The sequence below is a fragment of the Biomphalaria glabrata genome, chromosome 4, assembly GCF_947242115.1.
Source record: "Biomphalaria glabrata chromosome 4, xgBioGlab47.1, whole genome shotgun sequence".
Classification (NCBI taxonomy): Eukaryota; Metazoa; Mollusca; class Gastropoda; family Planorbidae; genus Biomphalaria; species Biomphalaria glabrata.
This window is the reverse complement of record NC_074714.1, coordinates 4,573,206-4,588,984: the sequence shown is the minus strand read 5'-3', so window position 1 is coordinate 4,588,984 and position 15,779 is coordinate 4,573,206. Positions and strand designations below refer to the sequence as shown.

The 15,779-nt window shown below is 33.1% G+C and overlaps 3 protein-coding genes across 7 annotated transcripts in view; 2 read left to right on the top strand and 1 right to left on the bottom strand.

Moving 5' to 3' along the window:
• The window catches only part of LOC106066212 (polynucleotide 5'-hydroxyl-kinase NOL9-like), a 329,067-nt gene that overhangs the window by 127,215 nt on the left and 186,073 nt on the right, over nucleotides 1–15,779 (top strand). The window lies entirely within an intron of this gene.
• LOC106061915 (protein Wnt-5b-like) overlaps nucleotides 1–15,779 on the top strand; it is a 221,903-nt gene that overhangs the window by 67,424 nt on the left and 138,700 nt on the right. The gene's annotated exons all lie outside the window — the stretch shown is intronic.
• On the bottom strand, nucleotides 33–6,650 carry LOC106066753 (uncharacterized). 4 transcript variants are annotated; one of them, XM_013225825.2, is made up of 3 exons: nucleotides 6,596–6,647; nucleotides 4,644–4,709; nucleotides 33–1,959 (listed from the first exon to the last, which is right to left on the bottom strand). In XM_013225825.2, exon 3 carries the CDS (start codon nucleotides 1,882–1,884, stop codon nucleotides 508–510), a length of 1,377 nt encoding a protein of 458 aa, XP_013081279.2. In that variant the 5' UTR covers nucleotides 1,885–1,959; nucleotides 4,644–4,709; nucleotides 6,596–6,647; the 3' UTR covers nucleotides 33–507. The 4 variants fall into 4 exon arrangements, with proteins under 4 accessions (XP_013081279.2, XP_013081281.2, XP_013081283.2 ...); XM_013225827.2 differs by lacking the exon at nucleotides 4,644–4,709 and having other exon boundaries at nucleotides 6,596–6,650; XM_013225829.2 differs by lacking the exon at nucleotides 4,644–4,709 and having other exon boundaries at nucleotides 6,601–6,645.

The following is a 15,779-nucleotide window of genomic DNA, read 5'->3' as shown; positions in this document are numbered from 1 at the left end:
CTTCAGGACAGAAGGTTCAAAAGTAAAGTAGCAATGATACATAAAACACTGAACCATAATCTTCAAATACAAAAACAAAATTTAATAAAATACTCTGAAAGACACAAAGATAAAGGCACATTCCTCGTCCCATATGCTAGGACAAATTTGTACAAATACTCCTTCTTCCCTAGTGCTATTAGAGCATGGAATGGGTTGCCTGAGCCAGCCAGGAAAACCAATGACTTGGCAGCATTTAAGTCATTGGTTAACATGCATGCCTAGATGCATAACACGTAGAGCATAATCATCTTCTTTTTTGAAGTAATGTCTGTATTTTATAAGATAAGATATAAGGACCATAATTTAAAAAAGCTATTATTTCTTATTTTCTATAAATATGTGTATGAAAACATTTAAATCAACATAAAAAAACAATACATAAGAATAGTATAAAGACAAATATTTACAATATTAAAACATATTCATTATATAACCATACACAGAACTTGCTGGCTGCATTTGTGATTAAATATTATTTTTATGTAATACACCATCTAAAATCTTGAAGAAAAAATCACAGGAATGTGAAAACTTGGTCAACCATATTTTGCCAGTAGAATTACTATCACTGATATATTTTGGATGGGGTGTCATTAACATATTAACCATGTCACAACTAATTTGAAAGTTTAGTGGAATGTATTGTAGTCCATTGCTTGTAAGCTTAGGGCAAGAATCTATACACAGAAACATTAAATGTTCTAAACATTTTCCAATATACTTGAGAGAACAGTTAGTAATGCCACAGCATGCAGCTAAATCCAATAGAACTAGCTGTGGTAGATGTTGACATATGGTGGCAACACAAGAATCTGTAATTTTGTAAGAGTTAAGGCTAAGAAAACTCAGATTTCTGAAGCCAGTGCTAAAATACTGAACTCCAATATCATTGACCTTACAATCTATTAAATGTAACATTTGAAGCTTATTATCTCCCTCAGACAGCACCTGAAGCACTTCGTTACCCACGCAGCCTCTAATGTATAAACATCTCAAAGTCTTCATGTGCACCAGACTCTCAATAGCTGAGCTAGAGACTAGATTATCTGAACTTGTTATTAGTGTTTTCAGAGAGGGCAAACTTTGAAGAAATGGCCATGAATTACAAGTAACTTTAAAACACAGGTCAATGTTTAATGTTTGAAGCTTTGACAATAAAGGAGCTGATTTATCATAGATAAACTTGTCGGAATGAAGTACATATCCAGAAATTATAGCTAACCCATAGTCACTGATTTTAGTAGCACAGAGGTTTAATATTTGCAATTGCTTTAGACTGAGTAATAAAACCAGACAATCATCATTCACTGCCATGTTTCCAATTAGGTACAGATATTTTAAGTGAGGCATTGAACTCACAATGGACTGAATGACTGCAGCATTTACAAATGAATTAAAAGACAAATCTAATGACACCATATTTAAAAAACTCAGCTGTTGCATGCTTTGAATTAACTGTGAATTGCTTTGAAGGTTCATGTTTTTAAATATTAAAACATTAAGAGTAGGCATATATTTTGACATGAGATCCATATCAACTTTCAGACGTGACTGATTCACAGATACAAGTGCAACTTGATTGATGCCACGCTCATTTAAAGATTTAAACAAATAGTCTGGCCAAGCTTCATCTTGATCTGACTTGAATTTCTTATTGCCACCTTTTATTTTAATTGATTTATGTTGCAGATTTAGCTTAGCTATGACATTTTGCCACAACACCTTAACATAAATGACATTTTTTAACTTTTTGCATGTCAAGGCAATGTTCACTTTGCTCTGCGTGGTCAGATATTTAAAAATATGGATCAATATTTCATTTGGAAACTCATGAAGATTCATTTTCGTAGGTTCAGTTAAGTTGAAAAAATAAACTATGTTGTTTCTGTGACTTGTACCATTTTAGAATCCATTGCCCTATAAAACAAAAGAAAATAATTATTTGTAAATAACGATGTAGTATTTCTATAAAAGTACATTACAAGATTTGTGACAATAAAATATATATTTTAAGGATTTTGGAATACTTTTTCTTATAATAAAAGAGACTATCCTAAGAGCACATACATGAGAAAATGAATTAAAAAGCAGCCTAAATAATTTTCTCAAAACATAGAGTTAACTTTATTTGACTAAAGCTGTTGTTGCACATGAGGAATGATTGAAAAAACTGAGAGGGATTAAAAAAGGGTATTATAGGATAATTTTCATATTGACAATGAGGTTGCTGATATCAACTTGGCATCAATATGTACCAAGTTAGTATTATTTTTTTTTTATTAATTTAGTAGTGATTAACTCTTTCTCTCCCAACTGACGATACCAACGTTGATTCTATCAGAACATGTTAAATAATAACGGAGAGAAAGAGTTAATGCAAAGATTACCATTATTAGTGTCTTGATAGTCCATTTTGGTAGTTTAAAAAAGAAAGATATTTAAAGGACTACTCATGCATCCAACTTGAAGCAGATTGAGTTTAAAAATAGCCAACATAGGTTTCACAAAAATCTAAAGAAACTAATATCCTCATAAAACAATAACAGCTAATTATCACTTTCGTAGACGATAGTGTCTATGAAGAATCAGTATGGACAATAATGAGAGAATATGGCATCCCTGAAAAAAATGTGTCCAAATCCTACAACACCTTTACAGCCATTCTAGCTCCTGCATTAAAACAAGATGGAGCAAAGAGTTCTTTACCATTAAGGTTTGAGACAGGCATGCATCTGTCTACCTTCATCAACTACATAATGAGGAGAGCAATAAACCAGGCTGCTTTTGGTATTCTATGTAAATTGAAATAGAGACGCACTCAAAATGGCCTCCACATAAACTTTAATAAAACTAAAAATTTTTAAGTAGGATGCAAGACAATGGCTGCCCCCACTAAACTTGGTAAAGTCAGAGCTTGAACTGGTAGATCAGTTTACAAAACTAGGGAGCATCATAGCAGAAAAAGATTGGAATAGGAAAAGCATTTTCTGAAACTTACAGCCTGTTTAGACAAGCCAAGCTATTCCTCTTAAGGCAAAAATCCACCTATTAAACAAAATTGGCATTCCAACCGCGATCTTTGCATGCAAGACATGGAAGTCATCTGCCAAAATTGAGAAAAGGCTAAATGTGGCTCAGCAAAAGTGGCTAAGCCATGGAGACAGTTACAGAGATCGGTCAAAAACAAAGAATTTCTATTCTCAACTACTGATAATCCAATATTTAATGAGGCTATGACCAAGCATCACATGAGGTTTGGGCAAAATTTTCTCTCACAGAATGAACCATGCATCCCAAGAGTTGCAATGACATGGATGCTGATACAAGGAAAGCACAAACAGGGACATCCTAATATAATTTGATGACACTCTATCTCGGAGGATATCGAAGCAGTGGACGCTGACTCTATTTTGTATTTGATCCATGGAAAGACATGTTTACTGGCTGATATCAGATGGCTTATCTTGTATATGATGAGATAAGAGCCTGGGCATAAGCAGTTTCCACCTCTTTACGCTTTTGTTGGGTCCAAAGGAGCAGGAATAGCCACAATGCAATTTGAGGTCAGCAGCATTCAACTACAAACCACTTCTTTTTTTTCTTAGTAAACTATATTTTATTAAATGACCAAACTCATTTAGGTCAACCAATAATAGATTCCCCTTGCCCCTCAATATTGTTCTCAATACAGTGTACAATGTTTTTGGACTAGTGTGCACCTGTGTGTTGGGCTATAACTGAATTGTTTCTGTAGTGTGTTGACCTGATGACTGCGGTTGGGTTGATTCCTAGTGTTACTTTGCTCTAAAAAGGTGTGAATGTTGGAGAGTGGAATTGTTTTGGGAGAGAATAGAAACAGGAGGGGAGGGCAGAGGGGTGTTAACAGAATAATAGAGGGGCATATTGTGAAAATCACTGTGTACCTGTGGATGTGTTCACTACTATGATTATACTCCTATACTATAGCATTGTCATAAAAAAAGGATATAGATCTATAGATATAGTATTTTTAGTCTATTAAATAACTATGATATATATATATATATATATATGTATTACTAGATCTATAAATATAGGTTCCAGTGTTAGTCATAATCTAGATCTTTCTTGCCAAGCTCTAACTCTAGACTCAAGCCAGTCAAGGCAAGGTCGGTAATCTAATCAGTCAGAACAGATTATGTGACAAGATATAGATTATCATGAGATGATCTAGATCTATGTCATCTAGTAATTTTATTTTAATAGAACCCAGTGGATCTAGTACTTACATTTTAAATAATTAATTGGATGTAACTTCATTTTTTTTTACCTACCCCAAATAAATCCAACCGTCATTACTTTTTTCTATAATATAAAGTTTACTCTTTTTAATTTTTAGCCATCATCAAACACATATATATATATTTAATTATTTAGAAAAAAAAAGGGATAGATATGGTTGATTTAATCTATTTTAAAAATATATCTAGATCTAGATGTCTGCATAGATTTAAAAAAATATATATATAAAAATATATATATATATATATTAAGACTTAGGTCTATTTAACTCTTAACATGTCTGAAAAAAAAAATATTTTTTTTTTAAAGACCCGACATACCGGTACCATGACATTCATGACTGAACTTCTCAATGCTGCTCTAACTCTAGATTAACGTCATTAAGTCTAGAGGATATAAAAAGGGATGTCATTAATTTAATGAAGTAAGAAAAGCATATCATTTATTATTTTAATATAAATCATTTATTTACAAAAACCCCAACAACAACACTGCATGAAAAGTTATAAGGCAAACAGCTTATAATTTGCCAAAAATTGCTCTTTTCAAAAGGCTGAAGAGAAAAGTTTCAAGTCTTTCGAAATGGCTTAAACTTAACTCAAATTAAGTTAATAAACTTAGCTATTTACCTATTATAAAGATTACTAATTTTCACTTATTTTGATGAACTTTCTCACAGAGACAGAGAGGTTTTGTTTGAGTTTGGTAATAATAAATAAGTTTTATTTAATAACAGAAACAATGAGTTTGAATGAGGTGAGGGAGACTTATTAATTAGAGTTAGATTTTAGATCTATCATCTAGGTCTTACTAAGTCTTAGTAGTTAGTTAAGTAGACTAGAATAATATAGTTTATATAGGCCTAATATAGTTAATATAGAATAGATATGTGAAAATCCGTAAGACCGGAAGTTAAAAAATGGCATCAAATTTTGAGATCGTTTTTTTCTTACTTTCTGTACATAGGCCTTAATTGAAATCGATTATGATTTTAAATCCATTGTAATCGTGGCTATAAGAGGTGAATATGGATACATTTTATATTGAGGAACACTTTTTTCATGTGGACTTTAAAAAAAAATATGTATTTTCTTACTTTTTTTTACTTGAAAGTATATGTATTTTTCTTTTTACTGATACTCATTTCAGGTAACATTTTAAAAGCTGATTTTTTTTGTACTAATAGAAAATATATCTGGCCATATTTCTGCCAAGTTTTATCACGATACCTTTATTTCTTCAATTGTTATCGATTATATAAATTTGCACTGCTCCCTATGGGATTTTTTATTTTTTACTTTTTTTGAAAACTAAACTATTTTAAGACTTAAATCTTGCCTAGGCTAGTAGATATAGCAATTATGTATAGGTCTAAAAAGCTTTTAAAGAGTTTAATTTATTTCTTCTATTTTTTTTTTAATTTTAAAGCGCATTTGAAAAATATTGTTTCAGACGATTTTGATCCCACTTTTTAAATATTTGGTTATTTTCTGCCATCACAAAGCCGCCATTTTGTCCACACCCCTTGACATTTCTTGTAGCTCTAGACCCTATAATTGTTTATTTCATCAATATTTACGTTCTAAACAAGTGAAGTTCGTAAATATAAATGAAATCAGAGTTGTGAGCTAGAAATTTACTACGAATACTAGATCTACTATTAAATTTCTTATTTAATAAGTAGATCTATCGTCTACGCAACTCAATTCCAACTTTTTAACATTTTGAGCGGGGGGTGTGTCTCGCGGGCTGAGCAAGCTAGACGCTCTCATCATCAGTCTTCCATGTCAACCAATGTTAGGTCAAAACGCCACAAAAAAAATCATAACTTTCTAACTGTTTAACCTACATTCATAATTTATACACCATTGGAAAGTTCTTTCAAAGTATTTTAATGATGTACTAACGAAAAATTGTTTTTTCAAAGATAATTTTTTTATTTCACATCCCTATATAGAATAATAGATCTATTCCATCATCTAAAAATCTAAATCATAGTTATGAGTAGTAAATCTAGCAGAATCTAGTCTAGAATCTAGCTAGCCTAGAGCGCAGAGGCCTAGACAGTAGACTTAGAACTTAGACACTTAGTTAAGACTATTAAATTTGTCTATTATTATTAAGAGTCTGCTAGAGTAAGAGTAGACTAAGACTCGACTGTCACTCTTCTCTACTCTATCATAGAGTCTATGTCATAACTCTAGAATACTCTAGATCTAGAGTCTAGACTAGCTCTATTTCTAGATCTCTATATTTTAAAAAGTGTATTCACCCTACTCTTAGTCTATATTAACTAGTCTATATAGATCTAGGAGATCTATTATATAGATCTAGATCTAGATATTAGACTCTAATCTAGATCTATAAATTCTATAGCCAGCATTTGATGCATGATTTTTTTTTGTATCTTAAGAATAATTTTCAATTCAAAAGAGTTCCGATTTAAAATAAAAATAAAAAACATGATTATCCATACGTTTCGCGGGATACAGACTTCAAAATATTACTATCTTTACGTCAAAATGGATTGAATCGACTTCTAGACTTCCTTCAGAAAAGTAAATCAGAGTTTAAATTCGAGACCATCGTGAATAGGTTTCGAAGCGATTGCTACACGCTAGCAAGCATGGATAACAGAACTCAAAAATTTCTATAAATCAAATAAGAACATAAAACTAAAATGTTATTTAACCTTGGTTAGGCCAATAATATAATAGACCTATAGATCCTCTGTTTGGGACCCCCCCCCCCCCCACCCCCAACTCAAGAAAACATTAAGAAACTGGAACAGACACAAAATAGAGCAGTGAGATTCATAACAAACGAATATTCACATTTGACTAGAGTAACACCTTTAGTAAAATCACTAAATTTAGAAAGGCTTCAGGATAGAAGACTCAAAAGTAAAGTAGCAATTATACATAAAACGCTGAACCATAATCTTCAAATACAAAACAAAATCTAATAAAATACTCAGAAAGACACAAAGATAAAGTCACATTACTCGTTACATATGCTAGGAAAAATTGTAGAAATGCTCCTTCTTCCCTGGTGCTATTAGAGCATGGAATGGGTTGCCTGAGCCAGCCAGGAACACCAATAATTTGGCAAATTTAGGTCATTGCATGGTTATAATAACATGCATGACTAGATGCATGACGCGTAGGGCGGCGTAGAACGTAATCATCTTCTTTTTTGAAGTAACGTCTGTATTTTATAAGACGAAAAAAATGTCTTTCTATTAATGTGACAAAATAATAATCAAATAATTTTTAAACGCAAAAATATAAATCCATTGTTGAATTGCACTATTGCAGAACATAAGATTTTGTCGTAGAGTAGAGCAGGGCAGCACAGGGCTTTAATATATTCAATCTCATAATATATATGGCCTACGAATTACTATATACCTTGCTGTGTTTCAAAACAGGCTAGTAATATTAGTTGTTTTTTTTTTTTTTGTTTTTTTTTTTTTGTGGTCTGTCTGTCTTTCCGTCTGTCTGACCGTCTAATTTATATCGCAAGAAATAGAAAAGATTGAAAATTCGACATCATGATATTTTAGATCTTTCAAACTTCTGATGCAACGGCTTTTTTTTAATGAAAACGAAACAATTTTTTTTAATTAACTATGCAAGAATTTTTTTTTCATAAAAAATATACCTACAGCATTTGTACAATTATTCACTATTAATAGTAAACTATTTTGTTTTAATTTTCACAAGGACATTACTGGAAAAAAGAAAGGTATCAATTAAACCTTAACATGTTGACCAAATCTGTAAGATTATATTGGATATGGTTGTAGATAAAAGAGACCTTCGGTAGGTAGGCCTACAAAACAAGAAGAATGCTTTATTATTTTAGCTTTGCAAAGTCAAAGGAGCTAAAAATCTTAGCTCAACAAATAAAACATATTAAATTAAACACAAAAGTGAAAATCTGATATAGATTTCATTGATTATGTTATTTTCAATATAAATAAATAAGCTACTCGTTTATTTCACAACTACTATAGGCCTACAAAGATTCCTTATATCTGCCAACCTGTGAAAAAAATTAATTCATTCTTGATTGTAAAATATTATTGCTTAGCTGCAAAGCTAAATTCTGAGTCATTATTGTAAAAAAAAAATCTCAATGCTATTATGTCTAATCATATCCTTGTGATGTTGAGTAGGGCGTTCTACGGGAGCAGAAATAACACCAAAAGAAATATCCTATTGAAAAACACAACAACAACCCTAGATTTAGAAGATGCCCTTTGTTCACCACTTGCATCTAACATCGGCACTAGGCTCAGAATAATCTATCAATATGTCAAGTCAACAGCTCTGGTTTCTACTCTAAATGCATGATACGTTTTAAAGTTGATCAGATTTGTCAGCAGTGTTGTGAGCTGCATCCATTCAGTCTAGCTAATCTATGTGCTTTCTATCGAAGTGGCATGTGCCACTACCTCTTTCTCACTATAGAAACAAATGTGTGTTGATTAATCACAGGCTTGTAGTTGAAGAGGCTTTCGAGATTTGATAACTGCTGTCCGTTCAGTGACGGCGCGAATGCGAAAGTAACATGAAGCTGCTTTACAGTAATCCAAAATCTTGTAAGCATTCGCACAAAATAGTCCAATCTACAGGACAAGTCAAAAATCTTGTAAGCATTGGCACAAAATAGTCCAATCTACAGGACAAGTATAAAATATTATAGAGTTTTCCAGAAGTTAGTGAGTACAATTAAACGATCCCGGATGGTCTTAACCACGGCCATTCTGTACGCTCAAATGATCTTATCTTATAAATTGCAGACGTTTGTTTAAAAAAAAAAGATGGGTGGATCATTACAATTTAATAAAAGGTTAACTGCTGCAGGGTGTCCAGTAAAAGCCCATTACAGCCTAGTTGGTGCAACCATTGGAACAGTCTTAGTTTGGTCTTAGTCACACGAGGTCCGGTAAAAGAAATCAAAACATCTTTGGATATGTAAAGTGCTACAAAGAAACTAATGAATCATTAAGTATTAACCCACTAGATTCTACTAAGTAAATTTTATTTCGAAATTTTTATATGAAATTTGATATATAATAGAACACTTCTTTAGGAAACATTGCTTATTGATTTAATAATGTATATTATTCATAGGAATAATACTGAGACATGAATTAAGGTATACCATAGAGGCCTTATTTAGTAACCTAACAAAAAGACGTTTTATAACTCATAAGGATAACATTAGCCTATTTATAGAATCATTTGTAGACATTGTCTTCGATTCCCCAGATTAAGTATGTGTGTAGTATTTCAGGTGGTCTCGCAAACTCTTTTGCGACCTGCTTATTTATCTACATCTGATGCAGACAAAGCCATTGTCCGCAGGAGATCTATTCCCTTATCGCCGTGTATGCATAAACCATTGGGTAGAATCTGACGAAGGAGACCTTGTAAGCCTATGAGACAAAATTTATAGACTTACTAAAAGGATATTTTATGGCATTCCCCTACTGAGAATTAATGTATTTTCTTTGCATTTTTGTTCAAGCATGTCAAATTAAAGGTTCAAAATGCTAATTCTTGTTAACTATGTTGTTGGTGGTTTCAAAGTCAGTGATAACGAAATGCGTTTGAACAAATTCATTTTGAGCATTGATTTATTTTTCAAGTATAGAATTTTAAAATTTATAACAAGAAGTATGGATCGATCGTTGTTTAAATCAGAAAAATGTCTAGAAATCAAATGTTTAACTTTGCACATATTTCTAAACGCTAAGAAATGATTATGTGGAATGAATGAATACTTTATGATTTTAATCTACATGTGTTCCTAGCGGTTACTTGATCTCTTGATCTTGGCGTTATTCTATAGTTCCATAAATTGTATGTGCCAAAGACCTTGAAAAATGTGTTCAACTTGACGAGACCGTGGATAATAAGAATGAAAAGAAGGAGATTTTGAGCACCTTTATAGAATTAATGAAGCTTGAAACTCTTCTTAGGACCACCAGCTGATTTCATGTCCTGGTTTCAAATGGGTGTTCTATTCCCTTGTGTGTTATCACGGATTAGTTGTTCAGTCAAGTTGGGTTAGGGGCGATGTGGCAGGCTTCACTATTCTAGCCTCTTTCAAATTATACACCTGTAGTGCTGTTTCTTGTAATAGTTGTTGCTGTGATACCCCTCGATCTGAAGGTCTCTTATGCTATTAACACATTCTTTTTTTTTTCTAACGAATATTTTGTCATTGCCTCCTCACATTTCTAATTTGACTTCAGGAAATCAGATGGTCATTATGTCTGCTCTTTTTACAATATTAACTTGCAAAATCTTCATGGTTGGAAACTGGCGCTAACGACTTGACTAGAAATTCGTTAGTTTATGGATATCTTTGGGGAAAAAATTACTACCTAATGAACCTCACAGTGAAAACTGGTTTGACCGTTATAATGTTGGAATATATAATTATCTAAAAATTACATTTGTCTATTTTGAACACGCTTTCAGCGGATATTCCAACTTGGCAAAATTTAGGTTATTGACTAAATGCATGACGCGTAGGACGTAATCATCTTTTTTTTTTTGAAGTAACGTCTGTATTATATAAGATAAGAAAAGTTTTTATGTATTCAGTAAAGAGTTGAATCTATAAATAGACGTTTATGAACATTTTGCTCACACTCTTATGTAGAAATGAGCTGGACTGTTAGAGAGGATATTGTTTGGGCAAGCTCACTAAAAGATTTCTTGCAATATTGTAAATTACACGAAATAAATAGAATGAGAAGTTATAGACTGCCACCAGCTTCATATAGGAGGATTTTTTTTAAATTTATTTATGTTACTTGTTTCTACATCACTTTAAATTCTTGTTCGTTTGACTTATGTCTGTTCTCTACCTCCTTTCTTTCTTTATAACGCTAGCCGAAAGGTTGTTTTGTTTATGAGTCGTAGGCTTCAAATCCTTGCTTTTCTTAAACTGAAGTCCACATACTATTATTTCGTGCAGGTCTATTTAATGAATCATTTTTTAAAAAATACAGTTATTGTATAAAGGCACAGAAATGTGTAGTGTTATACAGACAGTAACAGACACCAGACCAAAGACAGAACGTACTGATATATTTTTTGTTGTCATTATCACTTTCTTTTACATCTCAATGTGTCGTTTGTGGATGCAAATGCAGTAAGTGTTGAAGTGTTAAATTGGTTTTCATTTTAGTATTAGGAAATGTTATTTTAGGAAATGTAAAAGTTAAATCTTTACTTGTTCAGAAATAACATTTCCATTATCAAATGTTTGTGGAGACTGTGCATGAATATAACTTTAAGCACACGATTTTAGATTAATGATATATACACATAGCCAAGTGAAACCATGAGCCCAAACCTTCCGCAGGATGCATTGGAATGGTGGCGAGAAGGGTTCAAACCAGAGACCATCGAGACGACAGTCCAGAGTGCGTGACACACGACCAGGCAGCCATTAAGAAATGTAAGTCATAATAAACTGTAAAGCTTAACAAAGAAAATAAAAGTGATCATTCTATTTTTAAAAAAATCGACATCGAATATGCCATATAAATCTTCATAACAGTATTGACATTTTTCCAATTCTTCAATAATGTGATTCTCTCTCCTTGTGTGTGTGTGTGTACCTTTTCGTTTGTATGAGAGTATATGTAGACAGAATCGTCAATCTTTAAATAGAGGCCAAAGAAGAACGCCCACCTGAAGTTTTATTAATATAGATTGTTATAATTCGTCTGTCGGCACTACAAATAACTCCAAGCAGCTAATGTTACTTGCTGGTAACAGTGACACCGCCTAACCGACAAGCTTACCTAACAAAGTCAACGCACTTTCCTGCCTGACAAAACGCTTGAGAAGCTTAGCCACTGGTCGAGATGAGGTCCAGTGCTAAACTAAATCTTCCCTCCCCTCCAATTTAACGCTGGATATTAAGCAAGTCCCATAACCCAATTCAATATTGACAGGAAGAGAAGTCATGTACAAAGTAGAGCGGCAAATATCCCGTGCCATTAGTTTTTGTTGACTTCTCAAACACTTGACTACTGTCTTGATTTATTCGGTGGCTTGTTAGCTGCCGACCTCGAAACGGCACCGAGCAGAGACGATCGCCGGGGAAAAAAAAGAAAAGTTGCTTTTCAACACAGTCTATGTAGAGTCGATTGGACGGCTCCTTGCTTTCATTGGGCACGCCAGTTCTGTTTCACTTACCAAGTCTTTTTTTTTTTTCCGGATCTTTTGCTGTTGTTGCAATTGTCAACATTTGCTGTTGTTATTTTTTTTATCACCAACGGAATTATTGAATTATACTTATAGATGAGAATAGAAGTATAAATAAATAAATGAAAATGAGAACTTACTGATCTTATATGTCAGGAAAACTATGTTAGTATACGTCATTCAAAAATAAGTAGACCTAGGCATATAGGCTTATTTCATAGAGGCTTTAAATATTAAAACAAGATAAGATAAGATAATTTTATTGATCCAATCAAATGGAAATTCAGTTTGACTACAATTGACAACATCAAATAGGGCTTGTTATTACAATTTACTTTCTGACATTTTATAAATGTATAAAAATAATAAAAAGTAATCTAATATATCTCTAGTTTTATTTATACAATCACTTTTAATCGCTTTTCATAAGAACATTGAATTCGTGATTAGTTTACTGTCAGTATAGTAGAAAACATTTAAATTCTATCCCTCTCAGGGCCGGATCTCTATTTGTTCCAATCAATTAATGATTGTATAATAAATTGTCACAACTACCAAAACAGCTTATTAGCTAATGATTTATAAAGGCAAATTTTGGTTTATTAATGAGTAGAGTGATTTGGCTACCTTGTTAGAATATCACACGAAATTAAGTCTTACGCATCATCAACTTTAAACGTGTTCTATATCTCTCTGCGATAGCTCCTGGCACATAATCTGTAATTGTGTGTAACTTTACCAAATATACTTGTAACACAGAGGTTTTATCTAGTTATTCTTCTTAAAAAATTACAAGAATGTCATTGGTCATACTGTGTAATGTGTTTGGAGTAAATGCGTTAGAGCAGTGATGCCCAAAATACGGCCCGCGGGCCACATCCGGCCCGCGACGTGATTCTATCCGGCCCGCTGACACGTCGGCACTAAGTGTAGAACGCACCCCCCCTTTTTTTTTTTAGAAGAAAAAAAAGGTTTTTAAATGTATCATACCTAAGTTAAGGCACTCACTTTCTCTCTGATGGATTGGTAGAATTGGTACTATAACCTTAAAAATTTGTAAGTTTATGAATGAGAGAGCCGAAGAAAGTACAAGTGTACTCTAAATGTATAATCTACCAGGAAAAGTAAACGGATCTTTACTTTTTTTCGTGGAACATGGTGATAAGTCCTGTTTATTTTATTTGTAAAGAAAATGAACAAGAAATAATCACTATAACACAAATATGACGTCATTCTTTGTTTCAGCAGCATAGACATTGGAAGATAGATAGGAATATTTAGCTAAAAGAGACAAGAACATGAATCGTTGGTAAGTTAGTTCAAAGTTGCTCACATTTTAAGTAGAGAAATGAAGCACTTTTCCGACGTTTGAAAACAGATAACTTTCAGATATCTCATTAATTAATGTAAATACTAGATCCACAGGTTTCTAAAAATAATTGTTTCAGGTCATTTTCATTTCGTTTTTGTAACTTTTCGGTGATGTGGCCCGCGACATGAGTGTTGGAAATTAAAATGGCCCGCACATCGCATTAGGTTGGGCATCGCTGCGTTAGAGTATTAGATAGGTCGGGATTCATGGCAACCTAATTTCTAGGCGTTCACACAAGCTCGATCTTTCAGCTACTTGTGACATCTAATGTCAGTCCAAATGAGATTCTGGAGATGCAAGACTCTACCATGTCTTCTTGGCGTTCATGCCCTTATCCACAGGTTTCCTTTTACAAAAGCCTACCCGCCACTCACCGGTCCGTTCATGAACATTTTAGGCTCGGTTAGAAGCGAAAGCTAGTATGCTAGGTTTTTTTTTTTTTTTTTTTTGGGGGGGGGGGGGGAGGGGGGAGAATTTCTTTTGTGAATGAGTTTTTTTTTCCCCTTCTATTTTTTACGTGTGGGTGTGTGAGAAACTTGCGGCTTGCGGGGAACAAACTTCAAAAGGTCATAGTGTCTCTACAAGGGCGACAACTTCAATGAACGACCATTTCCTCAATTTTATAATTGGGAAAGAAAATTTAAACGATGCAAGTTGTATTATAATCTATAATGTTCTAGATTTTCAATTCTAAATCTATATTTGTGTGTAGAAACTGTAATTAGGCATGCTTACATTATAGAAGCTAGCGTTATGCCAATAGTAATGAAGGATTGTATTGTTTCCTAAATGTAGCCTCTTGTCTCAGTAGCTCTCACTTCAGATTCCTATTTATTCTGTCATATCTTTCTATGCCAGATTGTATTCGCGTCGTTCAAAATGTGTATATTCAAGTGCACTTGAGCTATTTGATAATTGCTAGCATTCACTGGGCCCTAGTCATTTATTTGAACACCACCTCAGTTTCGCCTTAGTGGGGCAATGTAAAAGCAGTAAATGACGAAAGGCCAAATCTGTAGAATCCAATTTGCTTTTGCTACATTGTTCCCGGCACGCTGAAGTGCTATTAAAGGACAGTTACTTCAGTTTGGAAAAAAAAAATGTGTCACTATCTGAATTGAGCGCTGTGTCTACCACCTACGTACCTGTTTCAGTCTACCTTAGTACTGACGAGAGTCCACGATACTAGAGTTTGGTCACAATACTATCTGTATAACCAATCTGGCCTGCTTAATGTACCATGTCCGACTTGTAAGGTAGTTTAATCTGACATGAAAGAGAGACTACTCTCCCAGAAAATACGATTTTCCTTGAAGACGACCTTATCACCACGCTTTTCTCCCCTTCCTTCGTCTACAATACATGAACGATCCCTTCATCTTTCCGGCCATAAATGAACAGGGGAAGTAATTTACCGTCACATTTTTAATAAATAAGTAGCCCAATTAAACATTGAAAATTAGTTTTTTTTAAATGATATGATTAATTTCAATACAATAATTATCGTTTCGTAAAGAATTTTAATCGTCACAAAACCGTTAGAACATAATCAAAGCTGCTCCTGTCAATAGCTGCTCTCTTTTTACCTTTGAAATCAATAATTCTTTTTTATTTCTTTACTAAAATGTGATTTTGTATGTGCTAAATGCTTAAAGAATAAATAGCAAATCATTTCACTCAGACTTTAATAATAAAGCATTAAAAAAAACAACAACCAAAAAAGTACCCATTTATTATTTATTTTATATCTTTAAAAGCCATCCACTTATGACATTTGCACCTAGGGGTTTGAGAAGATCGTATCCAATTGGATGAGAAATGAGAGAAGAGAACCTGTGACTCCT

What these genes read in the sequence shown, in the direction of transcription:
- LOC106066753 (XM_013225827.2), bottom strand. Translation starts at nt 1,884, where the DNA reads ATGAATCTTCATGAGTTTCCAAATGAAATATTGATCCATATTTTTAAA.